This window comes from Rana temporaria, chromosome 3, assembly GCF_905171775.1.
Source record: "Rana temporaria chromosome 3, aRanTem1.1, whole genome shotgun sequence".
NCBI classification, from domain to species: Eukaryota; Metazoa; Chordata; class Amphibia; order Anura; family Ranidae; genus Rana; species Rana temporaria.
In genome coordinates this window covers 350,043,829-350,061,997 of record NC_053491.1, presented here as the reverse complement: position 1 = coordinate 350,061,997, position 18,169 = coordinate 350,043,829, and the positions used below count along the sequence as shown (strand labels likewise).

The following is an 18,169-nucleotide window of genomic DNA, read 5'->3' as shown; positions in this document are numbered from 1 at the left end:
CGCCGGCGGCCTCCGGCGCAAGGCGGGCCAATTCAAATGGGCGTGTGCCATTTAAATTAGGCGCGCTCCCACGCCGGACCTACCGCGCATGCTCCGTTTCTGAACTCCCGCCGTGCTTTGCACGAAGTGACGTCATTTTTTTGAACGGCGACGCGCGTAGCGTAATTCCGTATTCCCGGACGGCTTACTCAAACAACGTTATTTTTTAAATTTCGACGCGGGAACAACGGCCATACTTTACACAGCAATACGATTGCTGTGTAAAGTTAAGGCACCAAAAAAAAGGACTAACTTTGCAACGGGAAACTAGACTAGCGCCGACGTAGCGAACGCGAAAAACCGTCAGGGATCGCCGTAACTCCTAATTTGCATACCCGACGCTGGTTTACGACGCAAACTCCCCCCAGCGGCGGCCGCGGTATTGCATCTTAAGATCCGACAGTGTAAAACAATTACACCTGTCGGATCTAAGGGCTATCTATGCGTAACTGATTCTATGAATCAGTCGCATAGATAGAAACAGAGATACGACGGCGTATCTCGTTTGTGAATCTGGCCCATGGTCACTAGGACAATTAAACAGCGCTAATTATACCAGTGGATACGCAAACAGCAATTAAAATAAAAAAATTGTCAGGGGTCCTAATTCTTCCCTATGCCATCTAAAACAAGAAAAAAATTGGGCCATACACTTTAATGTTACCATGTGCATGTGCTTACCGATCAATTTGCTACCCCACTGTAATTACTAATGATATCCTATCAAATTTTTCAATCTTGCGCTACTATTATCTTTGTTTCCGTGATTTTAGTTATTTCTACCACCATGCGTTAAATCCATTACAAAGCACTGTAAAGTTAAATATAGCTGCATTGACATTTGTTCTGAATGGCATCCCAACACGCATATACTGTATGACCCAACACACCTGCTCTTCAGCAAACTACTGTGCAGAGGTGTGAATGCAATGTGTGTTGGACAAAAATAGTAATGGAATGTTTATCCTGTATTGAGGCTTTTTGAAAGAGCTGCCTTAACGCAACGCGGGTCAGTGCATACTATTGTGCATGCAAAGGGGTAAATTTAGCCTGCAAGAAGTCTAAAATGAATATTAATCTTCAGATCAGGAACTACACATACAGAAGCTCAAAAAATTCACAGACCACTAAATTCGTTTTCCAAGACCCATTTCACACTGGGGCGCATTGCAGGCGCTATAACGCTAAAAATAGCGCCTGCAAAGCGTCCTCAAAGAGCCGCTTCACACTGGAGCGGTGTGCTAGCAGGACGGTAAAAAAGTCCTGCTAGCAGCATCCTTGGAGTGGTGAAGGAGCAGTGTGTATACCGCTCCTCCACCGCTCCTACCCATTGAAGCACCGTGGCTATACGCGGCGGGTGGTTTTAACCCTTTTTCAGCTGCTAGCGGGGGTTAAAAGCTCCCCGCTAGCGGCCGAATACCCCTGCAAATACGACAGTAAATCGCAGCTAAATGTCATGGATGCCCCAGTGTGAAATGGGTCTAAAGAATGAGCACAACAGAGGCTGTTTTTAACCTTTCAGATTGACCCTCTCTATGTGACAGCCTGTGGGTCATCAGAACTATCAAATTTCAGCTTGAGCTATTGAGCTCTGTATAGGGCTTTTTACAACAAAGGAGCAAAGGAGACAGAGGAAACATAAAGAGCCTAAAGATTTTCCTTTTGTCTGAAAAAGTAAATCCGAAATATTCACGCTAAGGGACTTAAAGAGGAGCTCCAGGCTCCTTCAGAATTTTTTTTAAAAAGTCAGCAGTGGGCTGCTATACTCACAGAAATGCATGTAAAGAAGTTCAGGACCCTTTTTTTCAAATCATGCTGCATGGAACTTCATGGTAAAAACAGATGCAAAAACGGAGTGTTTTGCTGATGTGTGGGGGTGCCATAAAGAATTAATGGCACCCGAACGCATCTGCTAAAGAGCAGCAATTTTTTCCTGCAGGTCGGGTCGATTTTGCGAGCATTCCTGACCCGCACGAGTGTGAAACCAGCCTAAAAGAGTTGTTTTCTTTTAGGTAGATTCTCAGAGATCGCCGCAACTTTAAGGCGGCGTAGCGTATCGTATTTACGCTACGCCGCCTTAAGTCAGAGAGGCAAGTACTGTATTCTCAAAGTACTTGCCTCCTAACTTACGGTGGCGTAGCGTAAATGCGGCGGGCGCAAGCACGCCTAATTCAAAATAGGCTGAGGGGGCGTGTTTTATGTTAATATGCTTTGACCTGACGTGATTGACGTTTTTTTTGAACGGCGCATGCGCCGTCCGCCTACATTTCCCAGTGTGCATTGCGGCAACGTACGCCGCACGGGCCTATTGATTTTGACGTGGACGTAAATGACGTAAATCCCTATTCACGGACGACTTACGCAAACAACGTAAAACATTTTCGAATTTCGACGCGGGAACGGCGGCCATACTTAACATTACCATTCCATCTATTTGATGGAATAACTTTAGGCCTGCTAATGCATTACATAAACGGCGTATCTGTACTGCGTCGGCCGGGAGTATGTTCGTGAATAGGCGTATCTACTGATTTACATATTCTACGCCGACCGCAATGGAAGCGCCACCTAGCGGTCAGCCTAAAAATTACACTTTAGGATACGAGGGTGTAAGACACTTACGCCGCTCGTATCTGAGCCTAATTTAAGCGTATCTGGTTACCAGAATACGCTTAAATTAGCGCCAACGCAAATTCTGACTTAGGCTGGCGTATCTACTGATACGCCAGCCTAAGTCTCTCTGAATCTAGCTATTTATCTCCAACTCAAATGGATTATTTTTCTGCTCAATATTTGAAGATACAAAAACCTGTCAAAAAATCTTTGTGAATTTGCTTAAGTTAATTCAAGTAATCTTCAAGAAATTTTGGGCCAGATTCACAAAGGAGATACGACGGAGTATCTCAGATACTCCGTCGTATCTCTCAGAGTATCTATGCGACTGATTCATAGAACCAGTTACGCATTGATATCCCTAAGATCCGACAGGTGTAATTGTTTTACACTGTCGGATCTTAGGATGCAGTACCGTGGCCGCCGCTGGGGGGAGTTTGCGTCGTAAACCAGCGTCGGGTAAGCAAATTAGCAGTTACGGCTATCCACAAAGGTTTTTCCCGTCGTTACGTCGGCGCAAGTCTTAGTTTCCCGTCGCAAAGCTAGGGCTGCTATTAACATGGTATAAAATTACTCCACCATGTTAAAGTATGCCCGTCTTTCCCACGTCGCTTTTGAATCTTGAGTTTTCCCGGCGTAAGTACGTTACGCACGTCGCGATTCTCAACACGTCGGCGCGTCGTAATTTCGCGCAAAGCACGTCGGGACATTCGCGAACGGAGCATCCGCAGTACGTCCGGCGCGGGAGCGCGCCTAATTTAAATGGTACCCGCCCCATTCTATTTGGACCGCCTTGCGCCGGACGTGTTTACAATACACCGCCGCAAGTTTCCAGGTAAGTGCTTTGTGGATCGGGCACTAAAACTGAAAACTTGCGGCGGTGTAACGTAAACGGCTTACGTTACACGGGCGCAATTGTACCTGAATCTGGCCCTAAGAAACCTTCAAGGAATGTGAAAATGCCATTTTCATTTGTAAAATCTCAAAATGAAGAAAATAGGATGATCACTCTGAAAAACAGAAGCCAGTGGGTAATTCATTTCCATTCATTCTGTTTGAGCTGTGGTTTAATAAGTACAATTCATTCCACCAGGGTCTGCTCTTTCTTAAAATATACCTTTAAGGTAGACAAATATTTTAAAAGGCATTTTTGAAAATATTATCAGCAGTTACCTTTTCTGACTTGACCTGTTCAAGAACCCCGCCCGTTCTTCAATCTGGAAAAGGACACAACATGAGATATTATAATCTGAACCTGAGTACCCATGTAAACGCTCACAATTGAACACAGCTGAGCATGCACCTGAAAGGCTAGATACGTGACCGGTAGGGTTGCCACCTCATCCCTTTAAAAAGGAACACATCTGAATTACACAGATTCTGAGGCTAATTTAATGCAGATAAGGCACCAAGTGAGTTTAATTACCACCTTAATCAGCCACAGAACCTGTGTAATTCAGATGTGTTCCTTTTTAAAGGGATGAGGTGGCAACCCTAGTGACCGGTTTGTGGTTCTTTTTGCTGACCCTATGCTCACAGGTCTGGGGTCTTTATTTATCTTTTAACCACAATTGAATCCTGTTTTTCAGGAAGTAAATCATTGAATATAATGGAAAAATGATCAAATCCAACTTAACCACTTAAGGACCCGCTCATGTACATATACATCGGTACTTGAAAGATGGATATCTCGGTAACGGCAGCAGCTGCTGCCACAACCGAGACATCCATCTTTTCTTTGAGCGTTCCTGTAAATGATAACGGTGGTCTCCGCAGCTGATTCGCAACAAGTTCACTGTTATCGGCGCCCTCCGCTGCTTACCGGAGCCTTCGGCTGGGATACGAGTGAGGACAAGATAGCCCCCACCCGTCCCCATAGCACAGCAAAAAGTGACGTCAAAACGTCACTTCCGCCCATGCTTCTTAAAGCAATATTTTCTAGTTGTAATTTTTTCAATTTTTTTTCTTATTTTTTTGCATTTAAGTCTAAATATGGGATCTGGGTCTTTTTGACCCCAGATCTCATATTTAAGAGGACCTGTAATGCTTTTTTCTATTACAAGGGATGTTTACATTCCTTGTAATAGGAATAAAAGTGACCCATTTTTTTTTTTTTTTATGTGTATAAAAATTTATAAAATAAATAAAAATAAATAAGAAAACAAAAAACATTTTTTTTTAAAGTGCCCCGTCCCAACGAGCTCGCGCGCAGAAGCGAATGCATACGTGAGTAGCACCCGCATATGAAAACGGTGTTCAAACCACACAAGTGTGGTATCACTGAGATCGTTAGAGCGAGAGCAATAATTCTAGCCCTAGACTTCCTCTGTAACTCAGAAGATGCAACCTATAGAATTTTTTAAATGTCGCCTATGGAGATTTTTAAGGTTAAAAGTTTGACGCCATTCCACGAGCGGGCGCAATTTTGAAGTGTGACATGTTGGGTATAATTTTACTCGGCGTAACAGTATCTTTCACAATATAAAAAAAAATTGGGCTAACTTTACTGTTGTCTTATTTTTTTATTTAAAAAAGTGAATTTTTTCCAAAAAAAGTGCGCTTGTAAGACCGCTGTGCAAATACGGTTTGACAAAAAATATTGCAATAACCGCCATTTTATTCTCTAGAGTGTTAGAAAATATATATATATAATGTTTGGGGGTTTTAAGTAATTTTCTAGCAAAAAAAAACTATTTTAATCTTGTAAACACCAAATCTGAAAAACAGCCAAGGTCCTTAAGTGGTTAAAGGAGATGTAAAGGTTTGTTTTTAATTTTCTAAATAGATTCCTTTAAGCTAGTGCATTGTTGGTTCACTTACCTTTTCCTTCGATTTCCCTTCTAAATGTTTTTTTTCTTTGTCTGAATTTCTCACTTCCTGTTCCTTCTCAGTAAGCTGTTCCAGCTGACTAACCCCCAGCCAGAACGGCTCGGATGATAGTGGAAAGCTTACTGAGGAGAAACAAGAAGTGATAAATTCAGACAAAGAAAAAAAACATTTCGAAAGGAAAATCGAAGGAAAAGGTAAGTGAACCAACAATGCACTAGCTTAAAGGAACCTATTTAGAAAATAAAAACAAACCTTTACAACCCCTTTAAAGCTGAACTCCAAGACATCGAAAAATCCTCCCTTGCAGTAGGGTTGTGCCCACACTGTAAGGGTTACTGCTCATTTAGGTCTAGGAGACTTTGTAAAGATCCTCCATTCTCTGCTGATAGACCGGTATCCGCAGCCTCTTCTCCCTTATAGTGTGACAGTCCTAGGTCCTCTGACATCATCAAAACCAATAAAGGAACCGTAGACCTGCATTGGATGGACATGGAAATTCTTAGAAAGGCTCCACCACCAGGGCATGCAGGAACACTTAGGTGGATTCAGAGAGAGTTAGGCCGGCGTATCAGTAGATATGCCGACCTAACTCGGAATCTGCGCCGTCCTAAGTTTAAGTGTATTCTCAAACTGAGATACACTTAAACCTAGCTAAGATACGACAGCCTGCGCCGTCGTATCTTAGGGTGCAATATTTAGGCTGGCCGCTAGGTGGCGCTTCCGTTGAGGTTTGGCGTAGAATATGTAAATGACTAGATGCGCCTATTCACGAACATACGTGCCCCCCGTCGCAGTAAAGATACGCCGTTTACGTAACGTGTTTTCAGGCGTAAAGTTATTCCATCAAATAGCTGGACTAGTCAATGTTAAGTATGGCTGTTGTTCCCGCGTCGAAATTTGAAAATTTTACGTTGTTTGCGTAAGTCGTCCGTGAATAGGGCTGGACGTAATTTATGTTCACGTCGAAACCAATACGTCCTTGCGGTGTACTTTGGAGCAATGCACACTGGGATATGTACACGGACGGCGCATGCGCCGTTCGTAAAAAACGTCAATCACGTCAGGTCACCCCCCATTAACATAAAACACACCCCCTCATCCTAATTTGAATTAGGCGCGCTTACGCCGGCCCTATTTACGCTACGCCGCCGTAAGTTAGGAGGCAAGTACTTTGTGAATACAGTACTTGCCTCTCTGACTTAAGGCAGCGTAGCGTAAATACGATACGCTACGCCGCCTTAAAGTTGCGCGCCCCTACCTGAATCTAGCTAACTGTCTTCCAGGGGAGTGGAGGATCAGGTAAGTAAAACGGCTCTTCCATCCGCTAGACAAAAAAGGAGCAGTTAGCACCTGTAGTGTGGGCTCAGCTTCACTGCAAGGGAGGGTTTTTAGGTCCCTGGAGTTCAGCTGCCCTGTGAAAACATACTTTTGATTGATTTCTACCCAATTTACTTTTTTGGAAATGATGGTTAAAAGCCCATTGAATGTTAAAATCATACTTTTGATTGATTTCTGCCCATTTTTTTTTTTTGACAACTATGGTTAAAGCCAATTGAATGTTAAAAAAAACTCAAAAATTTGACCAGAAAAAGGCACCAATGGAAACATATGCTGTCTACAACACTGTGTGGAGTTTAGTTAACATGTCCATATACTCTCCAATAGAGGTGAATTATAGCAGCCTTTCTCAACTAGGGATCCTCCAAAGGTTTCTAGAGCTTCCTCAAGCATTGAGCAATTTCTGCCCTTAGGATAAGTGACCACTGACACCAATGATCTTCTCAGCCATCTGTAAAGAGAGCATTCTTACCAGTGACCACTAGGGATGAGTTCTGGGGTGTTCGGATCCTAGGCCAGACTCACCTGAGCATGACTGCCAGGAAACTGTCACTGTTCTGGCCCAACCATTTGTGGCTGGGTCATTTCCCTCACCATGGTCAAACTTGACCATCTAAGATTGGCTCAGTACAGTGACAGCTTCCTGGTGGGGTTGCTTAGGTGGGTTTTAATTAGGTTCAAAACACACCTGAGCTCATCCCTATTGACAATGGGACAATCAGTGTAATGGGGTTCTTCTCCACCAACCATCAATCTAAGGGGGACTTTCTCTACTGAACACCAATGTATGAAAGCATCAATGTAAAGGGGTACTTTTCTATTGACCACCAAACTAGGGTACATTTTTCCACTGACCACCGAAGTGAGGGAACACTTTAACCACTTCCATACCAGGTACTTACGCAGCTTCCCGCCCAAGCCAATTTTCAGCTTTCAGCACTGTCGCACTTTGAATGGCAATTGCGCGGTCATGCTACACTGTACCCAAACAAAATTGGCGTCCTTTTTTCCCCACAAATAGAGCTTTCTTTTGGTGGTATTCGATCACCTCTGCGATTTTTTTTTTTTGCGCAACAACTAAAAAAAGGCTGAAAATTTGGAAAAAAAATTACGTTTTTATTTTTTTCTGTTAATTTTTTTGTAAATAAGTTTTCTCTTTCAATTACGGGCACTGATATGGCGGCACTAATGGGCACCGATGAGATGGCACTGATGGACATCGATGAGGTAGTACTGACGGGCACAGATGAGGTGGCACTGATTGGCGGCGCTGGTATGCGACACTGATGGGCACACATAGGCGGCACTGATGGGCACACATAGGCGGCACTGATGGGCACACATAGGCGGCACTGATGGGCACACATAGGCGGCACTGATGGGCACTGATGGGCGGCACTGGGCACTCATAGGCGGCACAGATGGGCACTCATGGGCGGCACTGATGGATACTTATGGGTGGCACAGATGGGCACTGATAGGTGGGCACTGGGCATGGATGGGCACTGTGGGGTGGCACTGGGGTGGCACTGATGGACACTGGGGTGGCACTGATGGACACTGGGGTGGCGCTGATGGACACTGGGGTGGCAGCACTGATTTTTGCCAGGTTGCCAGTCAGTGTCCATTTGTGGGCACTGACTGGCATCTTTTTTTTTTCTTTATGCTTTTTTTTTTTTTTTTTTCTGTCATTTTTTTTTTTTTTTTTTTTCTGTCATTTTTTTTTTTTTGCCCACCCTGGTGCTCCAGGGTGGGCATCCCTGGTGGTCCAGTGTGGCGATCCGAGGGGGGGCTGCGCTGATAAACAATCAGCGCTAACCCCCCCTGTCAGGAGAGCCGCCGATCGGCTATCCTCTACTCGCGTCTGTCAGACGCGAGTGAGGAAGAGCCATCGGCGGCTCTTCCTGTTTACATCGTGATCAGCCGTGGTTGGACACGGCTGATCACGTGGTAAAGAGTCTCCGCCGGAGGCTCTTTACCGAGATCGGAGATGCAGGGTGTCAGACTGACACCCCGCATCACCGATCGCCGCGATGCGCGCCCCCACGGGCGCGCGCGGCATGAAATCCTGCAGGACGTTCTAGAACGTCCTGTCAGGATTTCATAACCACTTCCCGGACGTAAATCGGCCATAGGCCGGGCGGGAAGTGGTTAAGGACTGAGGCCCAGATTCACAAAGGAGATACGATGGAGTATCTCAGATACTCCGTCGTATCTCTCAGGCCCCGTACACACGAGAGGATCGATCCGCTTGAATTTATCCGCGGACCGGTTTCAGCGGATAGATCCCCTGGTGTGTACGATCCAGCGGATATTTATCCGCGGATATTTTTCGGGGCCGATGGATTTCCAGCGGATAAAAATTTCTTAACATGCTAAGAAATCTATCCGCTGGAATCCAGTCCAGCGGATTGATCCGATGGTCTGTACAGACTCACCGGATCAATCCGTCCGAATCCATCCCTCGCATGCGTCGTAATGATTCGACGCATGCGTGGAAGTCCTTATATTACAGCGTCGCGCACGTCGCCGCGTCATCATCGCGGCGACGGCGGGACACGTCACCGCGGAGGGAATTCCGCGGGGATTTTGATCTCATGGTTAGTACAACCATGAGATCAAAATCCGCCAGAGGATTTATCCGCGGAAACGGACCTCCGGACCGTTTCCGCGGATCGATCCTCTCGTGTGTACTAGGCCTCAGAGTATCTATGCGACTGATTCATAGAATCAGTTACGCATAGATATCCCTAAGATCCGACAGGTGTAATTGTTTTACACTGTCGGATCTTAGGATGCAGTACCGCGGCCGCCGCTGGGGGAAGTTCACGTCGTAAACCAGCGTCGGGTATGCAAATTAGGAGTTACGGCGATCCACGACGGATTTTCACGTTCGCTACGTCGCCGCTAGTCTAGTTTCCCGTCGCAAAGTTAGTCGTCGTTTTTGGTGCCTTAACTTTACACAGCACACGTATGTGCTGTATAAAGTATGGCCGTCGTTCCCGCATCGAATTTAAAAATTACACGTTGTTTGCGTAACACGTCCGGGAATACGGAAGTACGCTACGCACGTCGCCGATCGAAAAAATGACGTCAGTTCGCGCAAAGCACGGCGGGAATTTCGAAACGGAGCATGCGCAGTAGGTCCGGCGCGGGAGCGCGCCTAATTTAAATGGCACACGCCCCTTTAAATTACGCGGGCTTACGACGGAGGCCTACGGCGTAATTTTTCACGCAAGTGCTTGGTGAATCAGGCACTTGCGATGAAAAATTGCGGCGGTGTAACGTATCTACGATACGTTCCTCCGCCGCGATTCTACCTGAATCTGGCCCTGAGTTTCTTTTCTAACCAATATTATTATTGCTTTTATTTTATTGTTGATACTGAAAATAATGTTGCCGTACAGAGCAGCCCTGGGTATCAAATACACTTAAAGTATGCCCACATTTCTTAATCTTTTATTTATTCTCATAGACACAATTTGCTGTTACTACTAATGTCCTGTGAGATGCAGAAATATTCATTATAAGCAAGGTTTCCCTGATTCCTGAAAATTCTTTCAAGGGTTCCTTCATGTTAAAAGGGTTGAGAAAGGCTGCATTAGAGGCCAAAATACATAAATGGTATTTTCAGATGAAAGGCGAACATGTATATTTTATAGAAGTTTCACAACGTGATTTTCTCCAACACATCCACCAGGCCCAGACCAGTCATCTGGCAGTTTGGACATTTGTCAGAAGGGTTGTTTGCCTGAGCACTAGATCCCTGGCTGTTTGTTTAGAAAGTTTGGAGACCCCTGCTCTAGACTGCCATCCATCCATCCATCAAGACATTTTGATATTTGCATATCTTCTCCCAAGAGCCAGCCCACTGCTTGCAATAGGGGTTAGGGCTTTTGAAAGAAGCACTGAGGCAGGGTGTTGTGATGTTTTCAGGAAATGTACAGCACCCAGCTGGCCCCTCTCACCAACCATAATTTGCCCGTGTTGCTTAGAGAAGCACAGAGACTTATGCCGTGTACACACAATCGGTCCATCCGATGAGAACGGTCTGATGGACCGGTTTCATCGGTTAACCGATGAAGCTGACTGATGGTCAGTCGTGCCCACACACCATCGGTTAAAAAAACGATCGTGTCAGAACGCGGTGATGTAAAACACAACGACGTGCTGAAAAAAACGAAGTTCCATGCTTCCAAGCATGCGTCGACTTGATTCTGAGCATGCGTGGATTTTTAACAGATGGACGTGCCTACAAACGATCGTTTTTTTCCTATCGGTTAGGTATCCATCGGTTAAATGTAAAACAAGATTGCTTTTTTTTAACCTATGGATAAATATCCGATGGGGCCCACACACGATCGGTTTGGTCCGATGAAAACGGTCCATCAGAACCTTTTTCATCGGTTTGACCGATCGTGTGTACGCGGCATTAGTGTTGACACCATTAGGTCAAAAATAGGGTATATAATGAAGAAAATAATTATTTCTTTTTTTAATTTCCAAGGAAGGCAAATATTAGCTGATTAAAGCTCAGCTTTATTGGTTTTAAAAAATGAATACATTACTAGTTTTTTTTATGTCTGAGAGTCTGTTTAAATATTCTCAATTCTGATAAGATCCCCAAATGTTTGATTTTTGTCCAGGAAAGTTATTAAATCTTATTTTCCATAAACAAGCTTGTGACTTATTATTTTTAGATAATAATTCTCAAGCTTTCCCAAATATCACGAAAACCACTTGTGTATTTTGGAATGATGATATTTTACCAATAGAAATAGAAAATCGCATCCAAGATGAACTATGACCCCAAGCAATGACAAACAGATTCAAACCATTCATTGTAGCATAGTAATACAGGCATTCATTCACAGGAAACTGGCGACTAAAGCGAGGATGCCAAAGTACCCTCCCGTCACCACCCAGTGCTTACAAAAGGGAGAGTGGGGTTTGACAGCTCAGGCCTTGTACACACGACCGAACATGTCTGCTGAAACTGGTCCGCAGACCAGTTTCAGCGGACAGATCCGACCGTGTGTACAGCCTAGCAGACAGGTTTCCAGCAGGCAAAAGTTTTTCGACGGATTGGAGTGGATTCGACTCATGCGTGAAAGTATTTTACTTCCTGGTTTGGTGACGTGGCGGCGTCAACGCCACCGCCACGTCACCGCGCTGTCTGTCTGGATTTCGGTTTGATGGTGGACATGTCCGATGAAAACGGTCCGCAGACTGTTTTCATCGGACATGTTTGCCCGTGTGTACGGGGCCTCAGTCCTGCACGATGTAGGAGATGGACGGGCTATGCAGAGGCAGGAGAGGCTCCCACTTAAGTTGTGCCTGCCTCAGCATTGCACCAAAGGCAGGAGCCTCTTCTGCCCCTGCCTAACACTTCTCCACTAATTTTTGTTATAGATTATTGCTTTAAAGTACCTATGTTGTGGTACTTGTCTAGGACCTCTCTTATCTTCCAGCCCTTTTTAGCATGTCAGGATGTACAAACTAAATCACATTATATTTTGGGGTGGCCTATTTTCCTAGCATACATGCACACATAAATAAAATAAACTGTAACAATACAAAATATAAAACTGAAATAAATGTTTGGATGGATTCTATAAAGGACCGAAAGATTTAAAAATATTTTTTCAATTTTTTGATTGAATTATTTTCCAATTAATATAATGGTTACATAAAATGATTTCTATAAATCAGAACCAAGTAGATATTCAAGTTATTTATAAATTATCATATCTTTTATCTCTTTCTATATTATTGTATACATTAATAAAGAGGTGAATGTGATATTCACTGACGATGAACCTCAGCATTAGAAGTATACACATGCAGTGAATTATTTGTACATCTCACATGTACTGCTTTATAAATATACCAAAGTCAGGTCTGTATCCCCTTATATAATCCACCACTTTATGTTTAAAACTTGATGGAAACAGTTCATGACGTACGCTATATAAAATTACATAGAACCTCTGTTTGCAGGGAAAAAGAAGCACAATATTAGGATTTGACTGTCCAATATAGTCACATTAATAGGTTGAAATTGAAAAAATAAAAAATACACGTCTATCAAGTTCCACTAGAGGACAAAATTAAATAAAAACCTGCATCATCGGAACCTTAAATTCACAGGTAGTCCAGAGGAAGGAAAGAAAACCCTTAAAGTGTGGTTCAATTTGCTTCAACCGGGAAAAAAACTGCTGCCTGATGCAGTTGGACACTCCCTGTATCAACAGTCTGGTGGTTTTAATTACCTATATTAATAATAGCCAATTTTATTTCATGTATCTAGAAACACATCTAGCCTGTTCTTGAAGCACTCTACATACCTGGCTAGAAATAGCTCCTGTGGAAGTGTGTTACAACCTCTTAGGCCTCGTTTACACGATAGGTTAAACAGAGGACAACGGTCTGATGGACCGTTTTCATCGGTCAAAACCGATCGTGTGTGGGCCCCATAGGTTATTTAACCATCGGTTAAAAAAAAGCCAACTTGCTTTAATTTTAACTTTAATTTGGATTCCTAATCGATAGGTCAAAACCGATCGTTAGTAGGCACGACCATCGGTTAAAAATCCACGCATGCTCAGAATCAAGTCGACGCATGCTTGGAAGCATTGAACTTCATTTTTTTGGCATGTTGTTGTGTTTTACGTCACCGCATTCTGACACGATCGGTTATTTAACCGATGGTGTGTGGGCGTGACGGACCATCAGTCAGCTTCATCGGTTAACCGATGACAACGGTCCTTTAGACCGTTCTCATCGGATGGACTGATCGTGTGTACGAGGCTTTACAGGCCATTTGTACTAATCTTAAAGTATAAGCCGACCTTTGGAACATGTTACACGTGCCAACATCTGCAGCCTCTCCCCCTGCTCCCTGCACAGTTTCCTGTGAATGAATGCCTACAAGTATCACCAGACATTGCGGCTGATGGCTTCTAGTTCTCAATTGAACTGCCTAAATAAGTGTACATGTTTTTTAAGAATATATCAAATATGTATATAAAAACACAATTAAACTGTGCAGCAAGTATTATTAAGGAGATGAAACCGAGTAGGTTATTTTTTTAATAAACAATCTTCCAGTTTGCATGTGATAACCATTAACGACTGTCATGGTTGTCATCTGTTCCCGATCACAAGCGGGAGACACAAAGGGGTGTCAGAACCAGAAACACACACACCTAATCATTTTGTGCACATACCGTAAGAGATGAACTTTTTGGGGTAAAACCCTTCAATGATTTATTTTCGTCTGATACTCCCGCCTCTTCCTGCTTTTGACGTTTCTCTGCAGCTTCTGCTCTTCTTCTCTCTCTTTCCTCCTTCTGTCTCTTTTTTTCCTCCTAAAAATACGAGAATGATGGATTTTATGAAGGAAAATAGTTTTATTCAATCCAAAAAACTGATATTTTAGTTGAGGCCGAATGCACGTGGACTGAATTAGCGACTGCACTTGTGAGAAATGCTGAGTGAGAAAATTCCAACATGTATTGCCCCTAGCATGGGCTCTTGCACAACACTGCATGACAGTTTCATTTCGGGCTCATTCACACCAGTGCTTGTGTGTTAAGGTGCACATAAAGAGTACAATGCAATGAACAAACAAATAACAGCGCTCCAGGTAATAATGATATCCTCCTTAATGATCAGGAGCTGGTCCAGTCTGTGGTCTGGGCAAGTAATTTACCTTGTTTAATCATAACTGATTAAGCAAAGAAATTTGTGAAATGCGTCAACCATGCTCCCCTCTGTGCGTGCCACGATGCTGTTGCTGTAAATATTTTTTGATGTTGGATGCTTATTACACAATAATAATTACTTGTTACTTGTTCAGAGCACATAAAGAGTATGGCCTGCAGTGTATTCTGGATAGACACCACATTTCATTGTAAAATCCTTAGCAGTGCTTTCTTTTTCCCCTTTTTTCAACTTTATATAACTTGACACTACATTTAACTCTAAAAGAGCTGAGATGAATTATACGCATCAGAATGCGCAGTGCAAAAATAAACTGAAGCAAAAGGACACAAGACAAATTGTCTTATCTATAGGTCGGGACTGTGTTGGGCAACGCTGCACAGTGCAGCCCAACAGGACTGGCGTGAACAAGACCTTAGGCTGGTTTCCCCGCATCCAATTCTTATAGCAGGAGATTGTGGCTGGCTCTCTATGGAGCCACTTCACACATCTCCGCAGCGGCTCCGATGCGAATTGCACAGGAGTCCTGTGATTCTTTTGGTCAGTTTCAGGTCCTAATTCAGCCCAAAATGATGGCTGAAATCAGACCTGAAGCGGTGAATAGAGACGCACCGGACTCCTGCTTTGAGCCGCTGCGTTCTCAAGTGTGAACCGAGCCTCAAAGTCCAGATCCAAACATAATATTTTTTGTTTCATTTTTGATTGAACAGGTATAGATCAGAGCCAATGTTGTTGTTTTTTATTGCTGCGTGTGCCTCAATTGGGGAGATATCTCCTCACATCCTGTCAGGACAGGAAGTAATGTAAAAACTTTCAACAGATACCATTAAAAAAAAAAAAAAGCTAACACATTTTAAGAAAGCGGGGAAGGGTTAGAACTTTTGACAGTGTTTTTATTGCTGTCAGTTGGAGTTAAGCCCCACAATAATAATTTCAACAGTGGGGTTGATTTACTAAAACTTAACTAAATCTGGTGCAGTTCTGCATAGAAACCAATCAGCTTCCAGGATTAAGCCCAGGTTCACACTGATGCAGGTTAGAAATTGTGCAAGTTTAGCTGAACTCGCACAATTTCAAACCGGCAATGCAGTCCAACTTCGGGAGCGATTTGACTGACATATGTGTGGGTTCATGCACTGATGTCTATTCAAATCGCCCCCCGAAGTCGCCAAATATTGCAGGAACTACTTTTGGGAATCGGTGCAGCGCTGCACCAATTCAGATGGTGCTATTGTCGGAAATAGCCACCGATTTGGCATGCAATTTGACATGTCAAATCGCATGCCAATTTGGGCCAATGTGAATGGGGGCTCATTGTCAAAGCTTAATTGAACAAGCTGAAGTTAGAAGCTGATTGGCTCCCATGCACAGCTGCACCAGATTTAAATGCTCTCGTTTTGTTAAATCTCCCCCAGTGAGTTATGAATGTGGTAGGTGGGTAAAGCCAGGAACCCTAGGGGAAGGAGCTGGGCCAGCACAGAAAAAAAACACTCCCAGAAAAGGAGGAGGCTATAACATACTAGGCAATTAAGTCTTCATGGAGAAGTAACATTTTCAAGAAAGTTCAAAGGTGCATTATAAGTGATTAACAAAATTTTGTTTTTGGAAAAAAAATGCAAATAAGCATTTCAAATACTTGATATATCTGTTCTTTTACCTGCAATTATTTTAAGCTGGTGACAGGGTCTCGTTAAAGAAGCACTCTAGTAAGACCAATTATTTTCTAACATAATTCTATGTAATAACTATGCCAAACTACAAAATAAAAATTTGAGCTATTCTGGTCCAAAATGTCTGATGACCTTGTTTCTAATATTCACTTTGTATTGGAGACTATCTTTATCTGTGTGTGGAGCTGCTTTACAAGAAGCATAATAATGGTGAGGAAAGAAGCCTGACCACAGAATGTGAAGAAGCTGACGGCTCCCGCTAAGCCACGTGCAGCTAACTTATTAGTGTCTACTACCACTTGTACACTCATGCCTCGTACACACGATCGGACCTTTGTCTGACCAATCTCACATCGGAATTCCGACGGAATGTCATCGGAGTAAAAGAGAACATGTTATCTATCTAAACTCCGATGGAATTTATCGGAATATCCGATGGAAAATCTCAGATGGGCATACACACGGTCGCAATTTCCGATGGAAAATGTCCGTCTGACTTTTTCCATTGGAAATTCCGATCGTGTGTACGAGGCATCAAGGTACGTCAAAGGGTATAATCGTAATTCCACTTTCCTACCAATTAAAGTTCTATAAAAAAGGAGAGGGCCCATATACAAGCCAAATGATAGAATCAAACATGTACTTCCAAATAAAGCACAGAAAGTAAACAAAACTATATACAGTAATGTCTAGGGGCTTTGATAATGAAATTCTTTGGTGGCATTACTCATTCATTTTGTATTTTATTTTTGGATGCAACAAGAGTTTTAGTCAAACTTGAGTATAAACCTTTTCATGATGCCACACATGCATTTGTTTATACCAGTCTGTTCCTAATTATAACCAAAACTTTGATGGTTTGTAATGCATTTGGAATGCTCCAGAAGGGTGAACTGAAACAGGAAGTTAATAACAATTTCTAATTTTTTTAAACTTTAATGTCAACCCTTAGAAATTAGTTTTTAAAGTTAAAAATGTGCCCAAATTTTCCCCAAAAAAATGTATTTGATTATTGAACAATTGAAAAAAGTACTAGATTATTGAACAATTGAATCGGAATGGGTGGGCACCGTTATTGCCAAAACTATGGCAACAGAGAGGCATTTTATAGTTAACCATTTTCCACAATTCTGACAATGGAGTCTGATAAAGATGAAGTCCCACCTCTTCTTTGGCTTTTCTCTCTGCCTCTTCCTGTTTCTTCCTCTGCTCCTCCTCTTCCATATGCCTCTTCCTCTCCTCACGTTTTCTCTTCAGCTCCTCCAGTTCTGCTGCAGATTCCTGCTGTTTCTGCTTCGACTTCTCAAACTCCCCGGAGTCCGTCTCACCTTTACGACGGCGCAGGTCCTCAAATTTTTTTCCTGCTTCCACCTTTGTTCCAGAGTCGGCCTCATCGCCACTCGGCTGTCCTTTCACCCCACTTAAAGGAAATCACATAAATGCATTTGTATATAACACACAAAATAAACACGTATTCATCATTTCCAACATGGTTCAGATTTGGAAGATGTACCTTTTATTTTAACCTTAGCAGTGGCAGCATGTGGCAGTTAATTTGGCATTTATTACAAATTTTCTAACCTGAATCATTTTTACATTTTGGGGGCATATAGGGATTTATTTTTTATTTTTTGGTACGTTGTTTAATAAATACCCTGCTCAGTTTTTTTTTTGTTAAGTATGGCCGTCGTTCTCGCGTCGAGTTTTGAATTTTTACGTTGTTTGCGTAAGTCGTTCGCGAATACGGATGGACGGAATTTACGTTCACGTCGAAAGCATGACGAGTTGCCGACGTCATTTTGAGCATGCGCACTGGGATTCAGTTGCGGCCGGCGCATGTGCAGTTCGTTCGGCGGGGGACGCGCCTGATTTAAATGTTATACGCCCCCTACCCGTGGAATTTGAATTCCGCCAGGGGGATTTACATTACGCCGGCTCAACTTTACAGGCAAGTG

General features: G+C 43.2%; 1 protein-coding gene across 6 annotated transcripts in view; it reads right to left on the bottom strand.

The window, feature by feature from the left end:
• CALD1 (caldesmon 1) overlaps nt 1–18,169 on the bottom strand; it is a 242,678-nt gene that overhangs the window by 22,660 nt on the left and 201,849 nt on the right. For all 6 annotated transcript variants that reach the window (XM_040345162.1, XM_040345160.1, XM_040345164.1 and 3 more), the window contains 3 exons: nt 17,379–17,634; nt 14,049–14,189; nt 3,826–3,869 (listed from right to left, as the gene is read on the bottom strand). In XM_040345162.1, coding sequence (XP_040201096.1) covers nt 3,826–3,869; nt 14,049–14,189; nt 17,379–17,634 — 441 coding nt within the window. The remainder of the gene's footprint in view (nt 1–3,825; nt 3,870–14,048; nt 14,190–17,378; nt 17,635–18,169) is intronic.